General features: G+C 49.3%; 1 protein-coding gene across 2 annotated transcripts in view; it reads left to right on the top strand.

The window, feature by feature from the left end:
* The first annotated feature begins 5,272 nt into the window (after positions 1-5,272).
* PTP4A3 (protein tyrosine phosphatase 4A3) overlaps positions 5,273-14,765 on the top strand; it is a 30,728-nt gene continuing 21,235 nt past the window's right edge. The window contains exons 1-3 of one of the 2 annotated variants that reach the window (XM_074202796.1): positions 5,273-5,304; positions 12,830-13,310; positions 13,853-13,967. In XM_074202796.1, the coding sequence (XP_074058897.1) occupies positions 13,863-13,967 (105 nt within the window). In that variant the 5' untranslated portion in view covers positions 5,273-5,304; positions 12,830-13,310; positions 13,853-13,862. Of the gene's footprint in view, positions 5,305-5,367; positions 5,429-12,829; positions 13,968-14,765 lie in introns of those variants that run through there. The other variant, XM_074202795.1, reaches the window with a different exon arrangement.

A 14,765-nucleotide genomic window follows, 5' to 3' on the forward strand; every position in this document is an offset into this window, starting at 1 on the left:
AAAAGTGTTCTTTCTACCTCTCCTCGGCTCATTGATCCTTCCAAGCTCCACTCAAGTTTCTACTTCTTCCAAAAAACCCTCCCTGACTACCAGGAGCAATGAGTAGAAAGGTTCCAGAGGCATATCTTGGCTGAATTGGAGACATGGAAGAGTAGGCAAACTTGGGAAATAGAAGGTTTCTCCAACTTGGGAGTTTTTCAAGTAGTTCTAGAGGTGGACACTTTTGTGGTGTGGAGTAGAGGGGAGACCTGTTCCAGTTTGGGTTAGAGTAGATGTCCCCTGATGTTCCTTCCCATTCTCAGATATTCTAGAATAGCTGTTGTAGTGGTCTTCAGAATCCTGGGGCATCCCTGATACTCTTTTAGGAAGATATGAATTCAAAACTTTCTTTTTCTTCTTTCTTCTTCCTCCTTCCTCCTCCTTCCTCCTCCTTCCTCCTTCTTCCTCTTCCTTCTTTTCCTCATCCTCCTCTTTCTCCTCCCTCATCATCTCCTCCCTCATCACATAATTTCTAATTAGGTAAATATTAATAACTATAACTCACAGAAAACTCTTTGGGGGAAGTTTTTTGAGTTTAAAGGTGACTTGAGACTAAAAAGTTTGAGAACCACCACTCTCGAAGATACCACATAATACTGAGATAGTGTCTGAGAGCTCAGATTCTGGACTCAATAAGAAGTAGGGAAAATCATCAAGAATCTGAACCTGTGTGACCCTAGAGTAATCACTCCTCTTCGCCTCCCTGAGATTTGGTTACCTCCTTAGTCAAATAAGGGGATTTGGCTGGAACATCTCTAAGATCTTGATTGCTCTAAGGAGCTGAACTGCACTGAGATTCAGAAAATTACCATCACAAAAGCAAGATGAGGCAGGCCTCTTGAGATGACCTTATCTGCAAGAGAGCTCCGGGTCTTAGTGAACCACATTTTTAATATGAGTCACTTGAGTGACTTGGCAGTCAAGAGCTAGTGAGAATTTCAACTTTCTTTAGAATATCTTGACTTTGTTAAATGACTATAATGAGAGAGGTGATATTTCTACTGTCTTCTGCCATGTTCAGTATCATATTCAGTTCTAGGTACCACATTTAAGAAGGATATTAATTAACTGGAGATCATCAAGGGCCTTGAGATAATGTTAGATAGCAAGATGATGAATGGAATTAAGAATGTTTAGCCATAAGGCTAGACATTTTAAAGTATTTGAAGGGCTATTGTTTAGTAGAAGGGGGTTGTGGGGATATTATAGATAGAATCATAGATCTAGGACCAGAAGGGATTTCAGAACCCAACTCTTCATTTTATGGATGAAGAAATTGAGTCCTACCAATGTGACTTGCCCACAGTCATCCTGTTGATAAATAGCAGATGAGGATTCAGGCCCAAATCCTTGGGTTTACAAGACAGTATTTTTGTCCTGCTTATACCCAGGGAGTAGCAGAACCGGGTTGAGGGCTGCAGAGAGGGATTTGCTAAAGGAGTGAATTAAATTTTCTCAAGTCATGGGTTTCCTCTTACTAGAGGTCTGCAAGAGAAGGCTAGATAACCACTTTTTAGGTCTCTTGTAGAAAGGAACACCATTTTGTGAACCAAAAAGGATGGGATTAAGTAGAAAGGGAGTTTGAAGCTTGATGTTCCATTTCGATCTTCTTTTCCACAGCAAAATACATGGGGTCTTAACCTGGGATCTCTCAGTGTGTGCTTTAAATAAATAAAAAAACAAACAAACACTATTTCAATATAATTGTTTTCTCTTGTCATCTATTGTATTTTATTATATGCTTTTAAAAAAAAATTATTCAGAGAAGGGATCTTTTGGCTTCTATAGACACTAAAGGGGTCCAAGACATACATAAAGGTTTAAGAATCCCTGCCTGCTTTAGAAGAAACAAAAACTGCTTGAAGTTTCTGTTGGAGTAGGAGGAAAGACCAAGCTATTTGCTTAAAGTACTGAGCTGAGATGATAGGTGAGAAAGCTAGGGGTAATGGGATCGGGAGTTTCCGAACTAAGGGTATGTTTTCCCCTAAATCCTCCCTTCCTCCTTCTTTTCTTTCCTCTTTCCCTTCCTCCATCCTTCCTCATTTCCTTCCTTTTCTTTTCCCCACTTCCTCCATTCTCTCCTTCCCTTCTCTTTCTTCCTACCTCCCTCCCTTCCTTCCTTCCTCTCCCTCTTTCCTTCCTACCATTACCTCGAGAAGAGAAGTATCTGTTTAGAGAAGATTGTCTTTGCAGAGAGGTTGGGGTATTAGATGAGAAAAGAGAGGATCACTCTTATACTCAGCACTTCTGAGGAGCCCCAGTTCTCTGTGGCTCTTCAGCTGCCTCTTGGGGGAGGTCAGGGGTGTGGCTACTTAGGAGGTCTAGGAAGCTATCTTCTAGGTTAATGGTCTAACTGGGGAAGAATGAGGGGTGAATGTCCCACTGCTTGCTGCTGGTTGGGAAGGAGGAGGAGCCAGTTAAGGGAGGACAGGGGGAATAAACAAAGCTCTGGAGCTTAGCCCTCCTCAGGTTTCAGTTTACTTATAGGCTTAAAGGTCTATTTTGAGAGGGTCACGGGGCAGGGGAAGGTGTTCCCATCTGGAGGGGTAGCTCTTGAAGGCCTTGGATTCTTAACACTTCACTGCAACAAAGCATCTGTGGCTTCATGGATGTAGGTACTCACCCCAGGCCTTCCTTACCTGGGCAGCTTCAGAACATTGGGCATCTTTTGGGGACAGACCTTTTATCCTTATTTAGACTGGTGCTCATAGTCAGTGGCTAAACCAGCACCTTTCTAACTTGGTGTTAATAGTTATTCCTATTTCTGCTCTTTTCATTTCCAAGGTGTCTTAAACTTAGGTAGTAGAATTTATGATTCCATATGATTACAGATGAGAAAATGGGGGTTTCACAGAGAGTTAGGGTTGGTGTTTTAGTGACTATAGTCTTCAGAAATCCAGGGTCACCTCTGTACCAGAATTAGATATCTGAGGAGGGCTTGTTTAAAGAGCTGATATATGAAAGAGTGATTAACGGATTCCTTTTGACCCTAGAAGGTAGAACTAGGATCTGCAGGTGGAAGTTGCAAAATGGCAGATTTCCTTATTGATAGGAGAAAACCCCCAAAATGATACTCTCCAACAATTGAGGTGGTCAAAAGTGGGATGCCTTGCTTGGCCCCCAGAGGACTTCTAGCAGAGACTGAATGACCTGTGATTGAGGGTGGGGGGTGGAGTATAGAGTAGCTAAAGCTAGATGGTAAAATATGTAGAGTGCAGACTTGGGAATCCAGAAGGCCTAAATTCAGATCCTTCCTCAGATATTTATTTAGTCAGTGACTTTGAACAAGTCCTTTAATGTCTCTTAGTATCAGCTTCCTCATCTGCAAATTGGGGACAACAATAACTCTTATCTTACATAGGTTATTCAAGTAAGATAACCTATATAAAGGGCTTTGCCAACCTCAAAGAGCTATATTGTTGTTTGGTCATTTTAGTTGTGCCTGACTCTTTCTGGTCCCATTTGGGGTTTTCTTGGCAGGATGCCAGAGTAATTTTGCCACTTTCTTCTCCAATTCATTTTACAGAAGAGGAAATGGAGGCAGACAGAGTTAAATACCTTGCCCAGGATCATGAAGCGAGTCCAAGTGTCAGGGGTTGGATTTGAACTTGGGTCTTCCAGATTCCACTCCTGAGTTTTCTATGTATTGTGCTATCTAGCTGTCCTTAAAGAACTCATATACATGTGGTTACTATTATTATTATTGTTGTTGTTGTTGTTGTTGTTATAACCAGCATTCCTCTTCTATACCAGGGAACAAACAGCACTGAATTATTATTAACTCATTAAGAAGTGAGGAATCTGATTCCCTGGAGAAGTGACCTATGTAGATGAAGTGGATTGAAGCTACAATTGTACCTTTGTACTGTTGTACCACTGCATTTTATACCTCTCTAACACATGATACTGTTTATTATGGTTATATGGATTTGTAGTTTATGTCTCTTCTCCATGGCTGGTTCCTTGAAGCCTGGTATTTCATAGTATCTGAACGGTGTAGCTGGCTCCTATGGCATGGATCATATGCCAGACACTCTAAAATGTCTGTCATTTTGTAAATGAAGGAGTGATTCCAGTTGTGTTGGTAGCAGTGTAGGGGAATGTTGTGAAAATGTGTCAGGTGTCATGGAGACGGGAGCAGGGGTCTTCCTGGAATTTCTGTCTTTATTATTCCTGTTCCCACTGTACCCCAGCTTCCACATCAACCTGAGTGGCTTCTGGGATAGAAGGCACAGCCCTTGTGATGACTAGGAGGGTCAAGCCCTTAGTTGTTAGATTTGAACAAAATAGGATGTGTAAGACAAAGCTGTCCCTGTGCTTGTGCCCTCTGGGGCCTGGAAGAGATGGAGACCATTAACCCTGAATTCCTGGAGTCCTTGACCTGGGACAAGAAAAAGCCCATCCCAGCCTTTCCAGCGCTATGGTATGGAGGGATCTTGGTGGTGGTGGGGGACCCCCAGGGCATTCCAGACAGGCTATGGGATGAGCCTTCTTTGGGTGGGCAGGCGGAGGACCCCTGGACTACTCAGATGTTCTCGTGCTGTCTCTGCCTCTGACACACACTCTCTCTCTCTCTCATTTGATCTGCCTGGGAGTTCTCTACCCCCATTTCCCCCTCAGTTTGTCCCCTTCAACCTCACTGTGACCTCTCTTTTCTTGTCTCCCCCCACTTCTCTTCCTTGTTCCTCTCTCTCTCTGTTTCTCTCTCTCTCTGCCTCTCTCTCCCTCTCTCTCCCTCTCTCGGTAGGTTTGGTAAAGGGAAGAAGGGTTGGCTTCACACTGAGAAGCCCTCCAAGACTGCAAACTTTTTGCCAGCCCACTTCCCTTCTGGGAGGAGGGTGTTCATTTATCTGTGAAATGAGGGGGCTGAACTAGGTGGGCTCTCGGGCCCCTTCCTTCGGGTAGAACGAAACCTTGTAAGACCCGGGCTGCCGTGGCGGAGTCTTCGCGTGCCGCTAAGAAGTGGCTTCTCCTTTAGCTAAAGCCCTCTCCAGGTCCTGGCTCTCTCTCTCTCTCTCTCTCTCTCCCTTTTTTCTTTCTTTTGTTCTTTTTCTCCTCCCACCCCCTCCTCTTCGCCCACCTTCCCTCTCTCTCCCGGCCCCCTGCCCTCTCCCCGCCTCTCCCCGCCCCCGGGCCCGGCCCGGCCCTGGCCCCGGCCCAGCTCCCTGCCTGCGAGGGCCCGCCCCCTTCCCCGATCCCGGCCCCGTTGGCCCCTCCCCCCGGGCCGGCCTGGGAAATGCCTCGGGGGCCCCGTGAGCCGGAGAGGTGAGTGTGTGGCGCGGTGTGGGCCGAGCGTGCGTGTCCGCCCGGCGCTGCCGCCTCTCCGGGCCTGGCAGCGTCATGTGCCCGGCAGGGCAGCCCCGGACTGGTTCCCGGCGGCCGTATTAAGGTCAGCCGCGCGCCGTGCAGCCCCACACAGCCCAGCCCAGGCCGGCGCGGCGCGGCGCGGCCCCGGCCCGGCTCAGCCCCGAGCGGCGCGGCGCGGCGCGGCCCCCGCGGCCGGGACCCCGAGGTGAGCCCCCCGCGCGTGGGGAGCGGGGCCGCGGGGACCTCCGGGTCCGGGCCCGGCCCGGGGCGCCTCTGCCCGGGAGGGGGGTGGGGACGGCTCCTTTGTGTTGGGGAAGCTTCCTGCGCCGAGTGTGAGTGCGCGTGCGAGTGCGTGTGCGCGTGCGCGCCGCCACACGTGTGCGTGTCATTGTGCCCGCGGCGTGGGCAAGTTGCGAGGCGGCCCCGGGCCGGCCGGGAGCAACTTGCGAGCCCCGGGCCCGGCCGCGTGCGCCGGGGGCCGCCGAGGGGCGCGGCGGCGGCCTCGGGCCGGGAGCCGGGGGACCCGGGGGACCGGGGGGACCGGGGGGACGGGGCAAGTGCGGGGCCCCCCGGGGCGGGCGTGTGCGGCGAGGGGGGAGAGGCTGCGGGGGGGCGCCCGGGAGGGGCCGCGCGTGTGCGCGTGTGAGTGTGTGTGCGCGCGTGCGCCCCCGAGAGGTGGGGCCGGGGGTCTGGCTGCAGGGGAGAGGAAGGTGTGAGGGGCTGTGTATGTGCATCTTCATGAAGCTGCCGCTGTGTACATGTCTACATGGAGTTGTGCGTGTGTGTCTGCGTGTGTGCTGTACATGGAGTTGTGCGTGTCTGTGTGGCGTACATGTCTACATGGAGTTGTGCGTGTCTGTGTGGCGTACGTGTCTACATGGAGTTGTCTGTGGCGTACATGTCTACATGGAGTTGTGCGTGTGTGTGTCTCTGTGGTGTACATGGAGTTGTGTGTGTCGGTGTGGCGTACGTGTGTGCATGGAGTTGTGCGTGCGTGTCTGGTGTACATGTGTACATGGAGTTGCGTGCCTGCGTGGTGCACATGTGTACATGGAGGTGTGTGTCTCTGTGCGTGCCTGCACGCGGTGTGCTCCTCTGGGAGGGATCTGAAGACACCACGCTGCTTGGGAGATGGGGGGGGGGGCGGGCACTAATCCCACCCTGCCCCAGGGCCCTTCTGGCTGTGGCTCCGAGCCCTGAGCCAGCGTCCGCGAGCCGCAGCGAAAACCTCCCGGCTTTGTGGGTCCCACTTTCCTCTCCCGGCTTTGCGGGTCCCACTTTCCTCTCCCGGCTTTGTGGGTCCCACTTTCCTCTCCCGGCTTTGACGGTCCCACTTTCCTCTCCCGGCTTTGAAGGTCCCACTTTCCTCTCCCGGCTTTGCGGGTCCCACTTTCCTCTCCTGGCTTTGCGGGTCCCACTCTCCTCTCCCGGCTTTGTGGGTCCCACTCTCCTCTCCCGGCTTTGAGGGTCCCACTCTCCTCTCCCGGCTTTGAGGGTCCCACTTTCCTCTCCCGGCTTTGAGGGTCCCACTTTCCTCTCCCGGCTTTGCGGGTCCCACTTTCCTCTCCCGGCTTTGCGGGTCCCACTTTCCTCTCCCGGCTTTGTGGGTCCCACTTTCCTCTCCCGGCTTTGATGGTCCCACTTTCCTCTCCCGGCTTTGCGGGTCCCACTTTCCTCTCCCGGCTTTGAAGGTCCCACTTTCCTCTCCCGGCTTTGCGGGTCCCACTTTCCTCTCCCAGCTTTGTGGGTCCCACTCTCCTCTTCCGGCTTTGACGGTCCCACTTTCCTCTCCCGGCTTTGCGGGTCCCACTTTCCTCTCCCGGCTTTGAAGGTCCCACTTTCCTCTCCCAGCTTTGCGGGTCCCACTTTCCTCTCCCGGCTTTGCGGGTCCCACTTTCCTCTCCCGGCTTTGCGGGTCCCACTTTCCTCTCCCAGCTTTGCGGGTCCCACTCTCCTCTCCCGGCTTTGTGGGTCCCACTCTCCTCTCCCGGCTTTGAGGGTCCCACTTTCCTCTCCCGGCTTTGCGGGTCCCACTTTCCTCTCCCGGCTTTGTGGGTCCCACTTTCCTCTCCCGGCTTTGACGGTCCCACTTTCCTCTCCCGGCTTTGAAGGTCCCACTTTCCTCTCCCGGCTTTGCGGGTCCCACTTTCCTCTCCTGGCTTTGCGGGTCCCACTCTCCTCTCCCGGCTTTGTGGGTCCCACTCTCCTCTCCCGGCTTTGAGGGTCCCACTCTCCTCTCCCGGCTTTGAGGGTCCCACTTTCCTCTCCCGGCTTTGAGGGTCCCACTTTCCTCTCCCGGCTTTGAGGGTCCCACTCTCCTCTCCCAGACTCTGTTCTCACTCCATCCTCCATGAAGCCTCCCTTTCTGTTCTCACTTCGCAGTCGGTTCCCTCTGGACCATCCCCTTTTCCAGCCTTCATCCTTATCCTGACTACTAAAAGTGGGTTTGCCAGTAGACATCCAGAGCTTTCCTTTCTACTTCTCTACCTCTCCTCCCTTTTGCCCCAGGTGGAAAGAGATCTGAGGGTGTCAGGGACTGTGCGAACTTTGTGACTTCAGAGATAGAGGTGTAGTTCTAAAGTTTTTGTTTTTCTGAGGAAGGGCTTCCCAAACCAATTTCAGATCCTAGAACTCCCTGGCTTTTCAACAAGTCTTTTCCCTACACCTTCAATATGAAAGAAAATCACCTTTAGGGCTTACTTGTGTAAGAAAGAAATAGATTAAAAAGATTAGTTAAGGTTTTCTTCTCCCTGGAGTGCACATCAGATTTTGTAACTATCGATTAAGATCAGTTTGGAGTTTATGGATTATTTCATCTGCTACTCGTTCCTTTGACAAATTTCCTGTAACTCCTTGGGAGTCTGCAGATGCCAGGTTGAGAACTCTGAAACACTGCTCTGAAAGGAGGCTAATGGGAAGTGAGGAGTAGTTGGAAGAGCTGGGGACTTTATTTACTTTATGTACTTTATTTCCTTCATTTACTGCTTAGTGACCTCAGGCCAGCCATTTGACCTCCACCAGGGAAATAAAATGTAAAATGAAAGGTTGAGCTCCAGCTCCAGCTCAGAAATATTATGATAAAGGAAGAGAGATTGGAAAAAGTAGACACTCCCAGAATGTCAGGAGAGTAGAGGTAGGGGCCCTGGAAGAACTTCTACCCCAAGGGGCTTCCCCACTCCTGATAGGTGCTGCTAGGAAAGCCCCAGTTGGGCTTCACTTTACTCTAGTTTTTAGCTTTTTTACCTCCTCTTTTGCTCCCTTTTTCTTCACCTCCTCTAGCTCTCTAGCTCTGGATCAAGGACCATGATCATATCAACTCTGTCATTGTTCCTGGATGGGACGTGCCAATCTTCACCTCCTTTAGATTCAGTAATCTACTCATTGACTTTTGTGACCAAAGGGCCCCTCCTTGGCCATTCCTTTCAGGTGGCACAGTGGATACCCCCAGACAGGAAAACATGCAGAATTCTGTCTCAGACAATCTCTAGCTGGGTAGCCCTGAGCAAGTCATGTAACTTCTCTGAACTTAAGTCTTCACATCAGAAACGAGCCTCACAGGGTTATTGTGAGGCTTTGATTAGATAACCTATCTAAAGTGTTTTGCAAGCCTCAATGAGTCCTATGTGTGTTAAGTGTTATTATTTTTTATTTTTTAAATTTTATTTATTTAAGCAATAAGTGATTTGCCCTAGGTCACACAGCTAGGCAATTATTAAGAGACCAGATTTAAATCAGGTCCTCCCAACTCCAGGGCCGGTACTCTATCCACTGCCCCCCCCCCCATGGGTGTTATTATGATTATTAATATTATCCATATATACTTTTGGCATTGGAATATGGTTTACTTGAAGGCAGGAACTGTCCTGGCAAACATCAGAGTGCTTGGTACATAATAAATATTAAATGCATGCTTTTTCATTCTTTTATTCATTCTTCTAATTCTGTCTTCTTTATAGAAAAATAAATTGGTCCAAAGTCATACTAGTTTTCCAAGGTTCCTCATGTTTCTTTCATACTATCTTGCTTCATGTAATTCTAGGAATATGGTTGGTTGTTTTTACTGTTGTTCACTTGTTTCAGTCATGTCTAACTCGTCGGACCCCATTTGGGGTTTTCTTAGCAAAGATCCTAGAGTACTTTGCTTTATCCTTTTCTAACTCATTTTACAGAGGAGGAAACTGAGGCAGATAGGATTAAAATACCTAGGGTCAGACAGGTGGTACATGAACTCAGGTCTTCCTGACTCCAGGTCTGGTGCTCTGTGCCACCTTGTTGTCCCAGGAGTGCAGTAGAGCAAACATTTATTAAGAGCCTTTTTTTTTTTGGTGCCAGACACTGTGCTGAACAATGGACCACAAGACAGAAACAAGTTTGTGTGAATATTTGTTGTTCCTTAGATGCCAAGGGGGTGAGAGAGAGTTTCAAATTAGGACTTCTTTTCCTTTACCAGCTTCTTCCTGCCAATCACTGACTTCCCTTTTGATGATTCTCATTCAGAAAGGAGCTGTTTCCCTATGTCTAGGCATTGGGCCAGGTCCCTGCCTGGCCTCTTTCCTGAGGAGAAGCTCAGGTCCTTTGGGGGTCTCACTGGGGGGGAGTTGGGCCTGGGGTCCTGCCTTTTCCTGCCTTTCTATCTCCTTTTCTGCCACCAGGAGGCAACAGGGCTATCCATGAGGGACTGCCATTCTCTGTCTCTGTCTCTTTCTGTCTGTCTCACACACACACACACACACACACACACACACACACACACACACACACACTCTTGCACATGTGTGTTCAAAAGCACCCTCCTCTGTAGCTCCTGTATTTGTCATTTCAGACACAACTAAATGAGCATGCATGCGTGTATATCCCCACTTACCCTCCCACTGAGTTGGTTATCTCCTTGCAGCAAGCACTTATTAAGCTGCTTTGTGCCAGGAATTGTGCTAGACCAGTTTACATTCAACAAGCCTTCACCATCAATACGCATTTTATTAAGCACCTACTATATGCCAGAAATCGTGCCTTTGCTCATTTTATTCTCAACAAACATTTATTAAGTACCTGCTGTGCCAGGAACTAACCAAACAGCACATTCCCTGCTCTCATGGAACACATACGTAATGGAGGAGATAACTTTTTAGACTCTGTGTTCTCATAGGTCCACCCATATAAGCATGTGCTCATATATGTACAGGTTTAGAACCCACATTTGAAGATGATGATGTTTTCCTTTGTTCTTGAAGGTGATCAGGACATCAGGGACGTGAGGCCATGACAAGCACATGAATTGGATTTGAGGGAGGGGCTGTGCTAAGTCACCAACCTCTCTCCTCCAGGGCCATCTGGGTCCATTGGCCAGAGATGACCCTGTCTTTGAAGCAGTCAGGCTTAAGTGACTTGCCCAAGGTCTCATGTCTAGTGAGAGTCCTCTTGACTCCCAAGGTTGGTGCTTTATTCACTAGCATTAACACACATACAGGCCCACTCACATAGATCATACATGGATGCCCCCCTCCATACACATGCAGATATTTTTGCCCTTATTGTCTCTCTCGTGCATGTAATGCAAAGGTAGTTGGGTAGACACTGATTGTGTCATGCACAAATTCATACACGTGTGTCTGTGCCCCAAAACAAGTACTCTCATCCAGTCACCTCCATATTTACGGTGCTCTCCCTGCCCTCCAGACCAACACGCCCGTGTATATACTATTCTCACTTCCACTCCCTGTGTGCACACAGCACACACATAAACACACAGAGGTTAGGTCTCTGCAGTTGTCTTCCCTACCCACAACTTCTGTTTCTCTTTTCTTAGCTCAGGCCCTGGAAGGTGGGGGGGGGTTTCCCCAGTGCCGTGTGGGGGCGGCGACCTTGACACTAAGATCCCTTCCATCTTTGATGATCTGTGAGCCCCAAATTGGGCAGGAGACCAGAGCCAGAAGAGTTTGGCAGTAGTCTCCCCCCCCCTTATCTTTTTTCTGGGGGGAGGGGTGGGGATGTGGGAAGGTGTCTCTGACAGCTGCCCCACAGCGTCATATCCTTCCTTCTTGACTGTTCTACCCTGACCTTCCTGGGTCAGCCGACACTGTAACACCGGAAAATGTGGCTAAGAAACCCCAGCCGGGGCCCTCCCTAGCTCTGATGGCTTCGGGACATAGGTCACCCCATGACCTCCTTCCTCACGGTGCGGGAAAGATCACTGCTTCCTGGTCAGAATAAGGCGGAGACCCCTGTCTGCCAGTGGCACCGTGTTCCAAAACACTTCTATCTCATTGGCTCTTTCCTAGAGATTTTTGCAACGGTGGCAGGCCGGACAGGGATCTGAGGATCCTGGGAACTAAATCTAGAAGTGACCTTGGAGAGCATCTAGTCTAATGCCCTTCTTTTGCCAAAATCACCCAGGCAATAAGGGACTGAGTCAAGATTTGAAGCCAGGGACGGCTAGGTGGCGCAGTGGATAGAGCACTTGCCCCGGAGTCAGGAGTCTCTGAGTTCAAATCCAGCCTCAGACACTTAATAATTACCTAGCTGTGTGGCCTTGGGCAAGCCACTTAACATTATTGCCTTGCAAAAACCTTAAAAAAAAAAAAGATCTGAAGCCAGGTCCTTTGAAATCCAAGTCATGGGCTTTCTCATTATACCACAGCCTCTCATTAGCATTATTTTACAGATGGACACACTGAGGCCCTGAGTGGACATGTGGGCAATTAATGTGGACCTGTCGATAGAGCCCTGACTTCAAATCTGACCCTTAGACATTTACTTGCTGTGTGACCATAGACAAGTCAGATGACCTTGCCTCAGTTTCCTCGTATCTATGCCAAGAAAACCCCAAAAGGGGTCACATGGGGTCGGATATGACTGGAACAAGCCAACACTGTGTTTGTAGTAGCCAGACTTAGAACCCATGTCTCTTGAATCTTTAATGAGGCAGCCTGGTATAGTAAGAGAAACACTTGGGTGCTGTCATCAAGATCTCTGGGTTTTAGTTCTATTTCTTCCCCTACTTGACTGGATGACTTGGGGACAGCTAGTTTTCTCATCTGTAAAAATGAAGGCAGTGGCCTTGTTGTCTCTTTAGTTCTCTCATGGCTCTGACATCCTCGGTTCTATGTTCTGAGATGCCCTCTAGTTCTCCCAAGATTCTGAATGAGGGCATCTTGGCCGTGTCCTCAGTGGTTGTGGCATTTAAAACCAGCATTGCCAGTTTGATTCCTCTGTGGGTCAGTTAGCTGTAGGAGTCCTCCCCTCAGATTTCTGACGGAGTCCTAATTTTACGGCCACTCTCTTGCAGTTCCATGTTCTAGGACCTTAGGAGATTCCCTGGCAAGAGAATGAGGATGGTTCAGTGCCCTGTCATCCTTGCTGCCATAGCTACAGCTCAGAGTACACATGGTCACCTGCACTGGTTAATTATCTCAGAGTAGGAGTTGATGGCAAGGTGATATCAAAATAATGGATTAAAAATTTTTTTGCCTCCCTCTTTTCCCAGAAGTTACTGGCCTCTGAACAGCCTGGGATTTATGGAGACGCCTGTGGGGAGCAGCTTTGAATACTGCCACGCGCAACATCGCGGCCGCCGGTGAGGAGGCGCCCGCGCCCGGCTGTCACCATTCAAGGCTCCTGCGAATGGCTCCCAACGCCCGGCTTCCGCCCGTGGCTGTCCCTGCTGCCTGAGCCCCCTGCTGCTCCCAAGGACTCCCCGTACCCCGATGGGGTAACGTGACCCAGGACGCCATCACTGCCCCGAACTTTTCAGTATCTACAGAGGCCTTCTCTCCCCAGTCGAGTTCAGTTTTACGTTGTTTCTGTTCCTTGAGTTTTTTTTGTTTGTTTTTGTTTTTGTTTTTTTTTTTTTTTAACTTGGATCCCTCTGTTCTTTTGGTTACCCACCCCAAGAGTGAGAGGGGAGGCTGAAGGAAAGGAGGCTCCTTGAGCATCTGCCTGCTGCTGGACCGACCGGGCTGAGTACAGTTGCGTCCCACTGCCCAGACAGGGGCTCACAGAACAGCAGGATCTATGGTCTTTGTCCTTGGGGTTCTTCCCTTCCCATCCTACCCCATATAAGTTTTGGGTTTCAAGTTCAGGAGTCTTGGCCTGCTTGTTTCATTTATAGGAGGGCTTTTTGGGGGGGTTGGGGGGAACGAGTGTTTTTTTTTTTAAGAGTCAGGCTTTTTGGTGATTTTTTTTTTTTTCCTTTTTAACAGAGTAGAACCCTTGTTCTTCAAAGTAGAACATTTAACACGTTCCCAGAAGCCGATAACATTTGCACAACATTTGTGTTGGTTTTGAGGGGTGTTGATTTTTAACTCTTCCCCTGCCCCCCTCACCCTCCTCACAAAGCACAGGGCTCTATTTTTCTCATCTGGGTGTTTTATTTTATTTTAATTTTTATTTTTTTGGTGGAGGTAGGGATCTGACAGGAGCCCTGGTCCCTTTGTGTACCTCCCCATCCCTGATTGCTCCTCTGGTCTTCCCCTCCCTGGCCCCTTTCCTACCTTCCTGCTACCACAAGAGGCCACACCATGGCTCGGATGAACCGGCCAGCCCCTGTCGAGGTCTGCTACAAGAACATGCGGTTCCTCATCACTCACAACCCTACCAATGCCACCTTGAACACCTTCATTGAGGTAAGTCTTTCCAGTGGGCCAGGACACACGGGGGCAATGGGGAGAGGATGAGCATTGATTCACATTTCAGCTCTGCTATTTTAACTTCTGTTTGTTGGTTTGCTCCTCTGTAAGATAAAGAGGGTGGATGAGGTGATTGCTGGGGCCTCTGAGCTCTTATGGTGGAATTCTGGGGTCTTTAGTAATAGTTGTTCTGCCCCCCCACAAGTCATCTCATTGTGTTGTGGGGGTAAACTGACCATTTACAGGCCCCCCACCAAGCTGAAAAGGCTAAGAGGTCCACTAATCAGACCTTTGACCATTGCGTGATAATGATTTTGGCTGAAGAACCCAAGACTGTTTCCTATAGTATCAAGGGGTGATGATTTCTGCCAGTGACAACTCTACCCACACCAGTGAAATCACAGACCCTTAAAGTATGGAGAGATAATTGCTCTCATCTCTGACCCAGAGCAAAGTGCTGGGATGCCGCAATAGGGAGATCTAGCTTTGAGTCCCAGCTTTGTCACTCACTCTCGGCATGCTGCCATGACAAATGTCCCTAAAGAGTTATGTTGGCCATGTGGGTTATGTGACTGAAATGGAGCCCCACTTGTTTTCTTCCTTCCACCCAGGACACAGTGTCTTCAGCGGGTGGCTCGAGCTCCTTTTTTGCAGAGATTGAGTGTTTACAGAATCCCTTGGCTGTTGGCAATGCTGGTGCTTTTTGTCCAGCATCCTGCAACATTTTCCCATTTGGTGAAGGTTTGAAGACCGAACTTCTAGGAAGTGGCAGTCAGAAAATTTGGATTCAAATTC

Source organism: Macrotis lagotis, chromosome X, assembly GCF_037893015.1.
Source record: "Macrotis lagotis isolate mMagLag1 chromosome X, bilby.v1.9.chrom.fasta, whole genome shotgun sequence".
In the NCBI taxonomy this organism is placed as follows: Eukaryota; Metazoa; Chordata; class Mammalia; order Peramelemorphia; family Peramelidae; genus Macrotis; species Macrotis lagotis.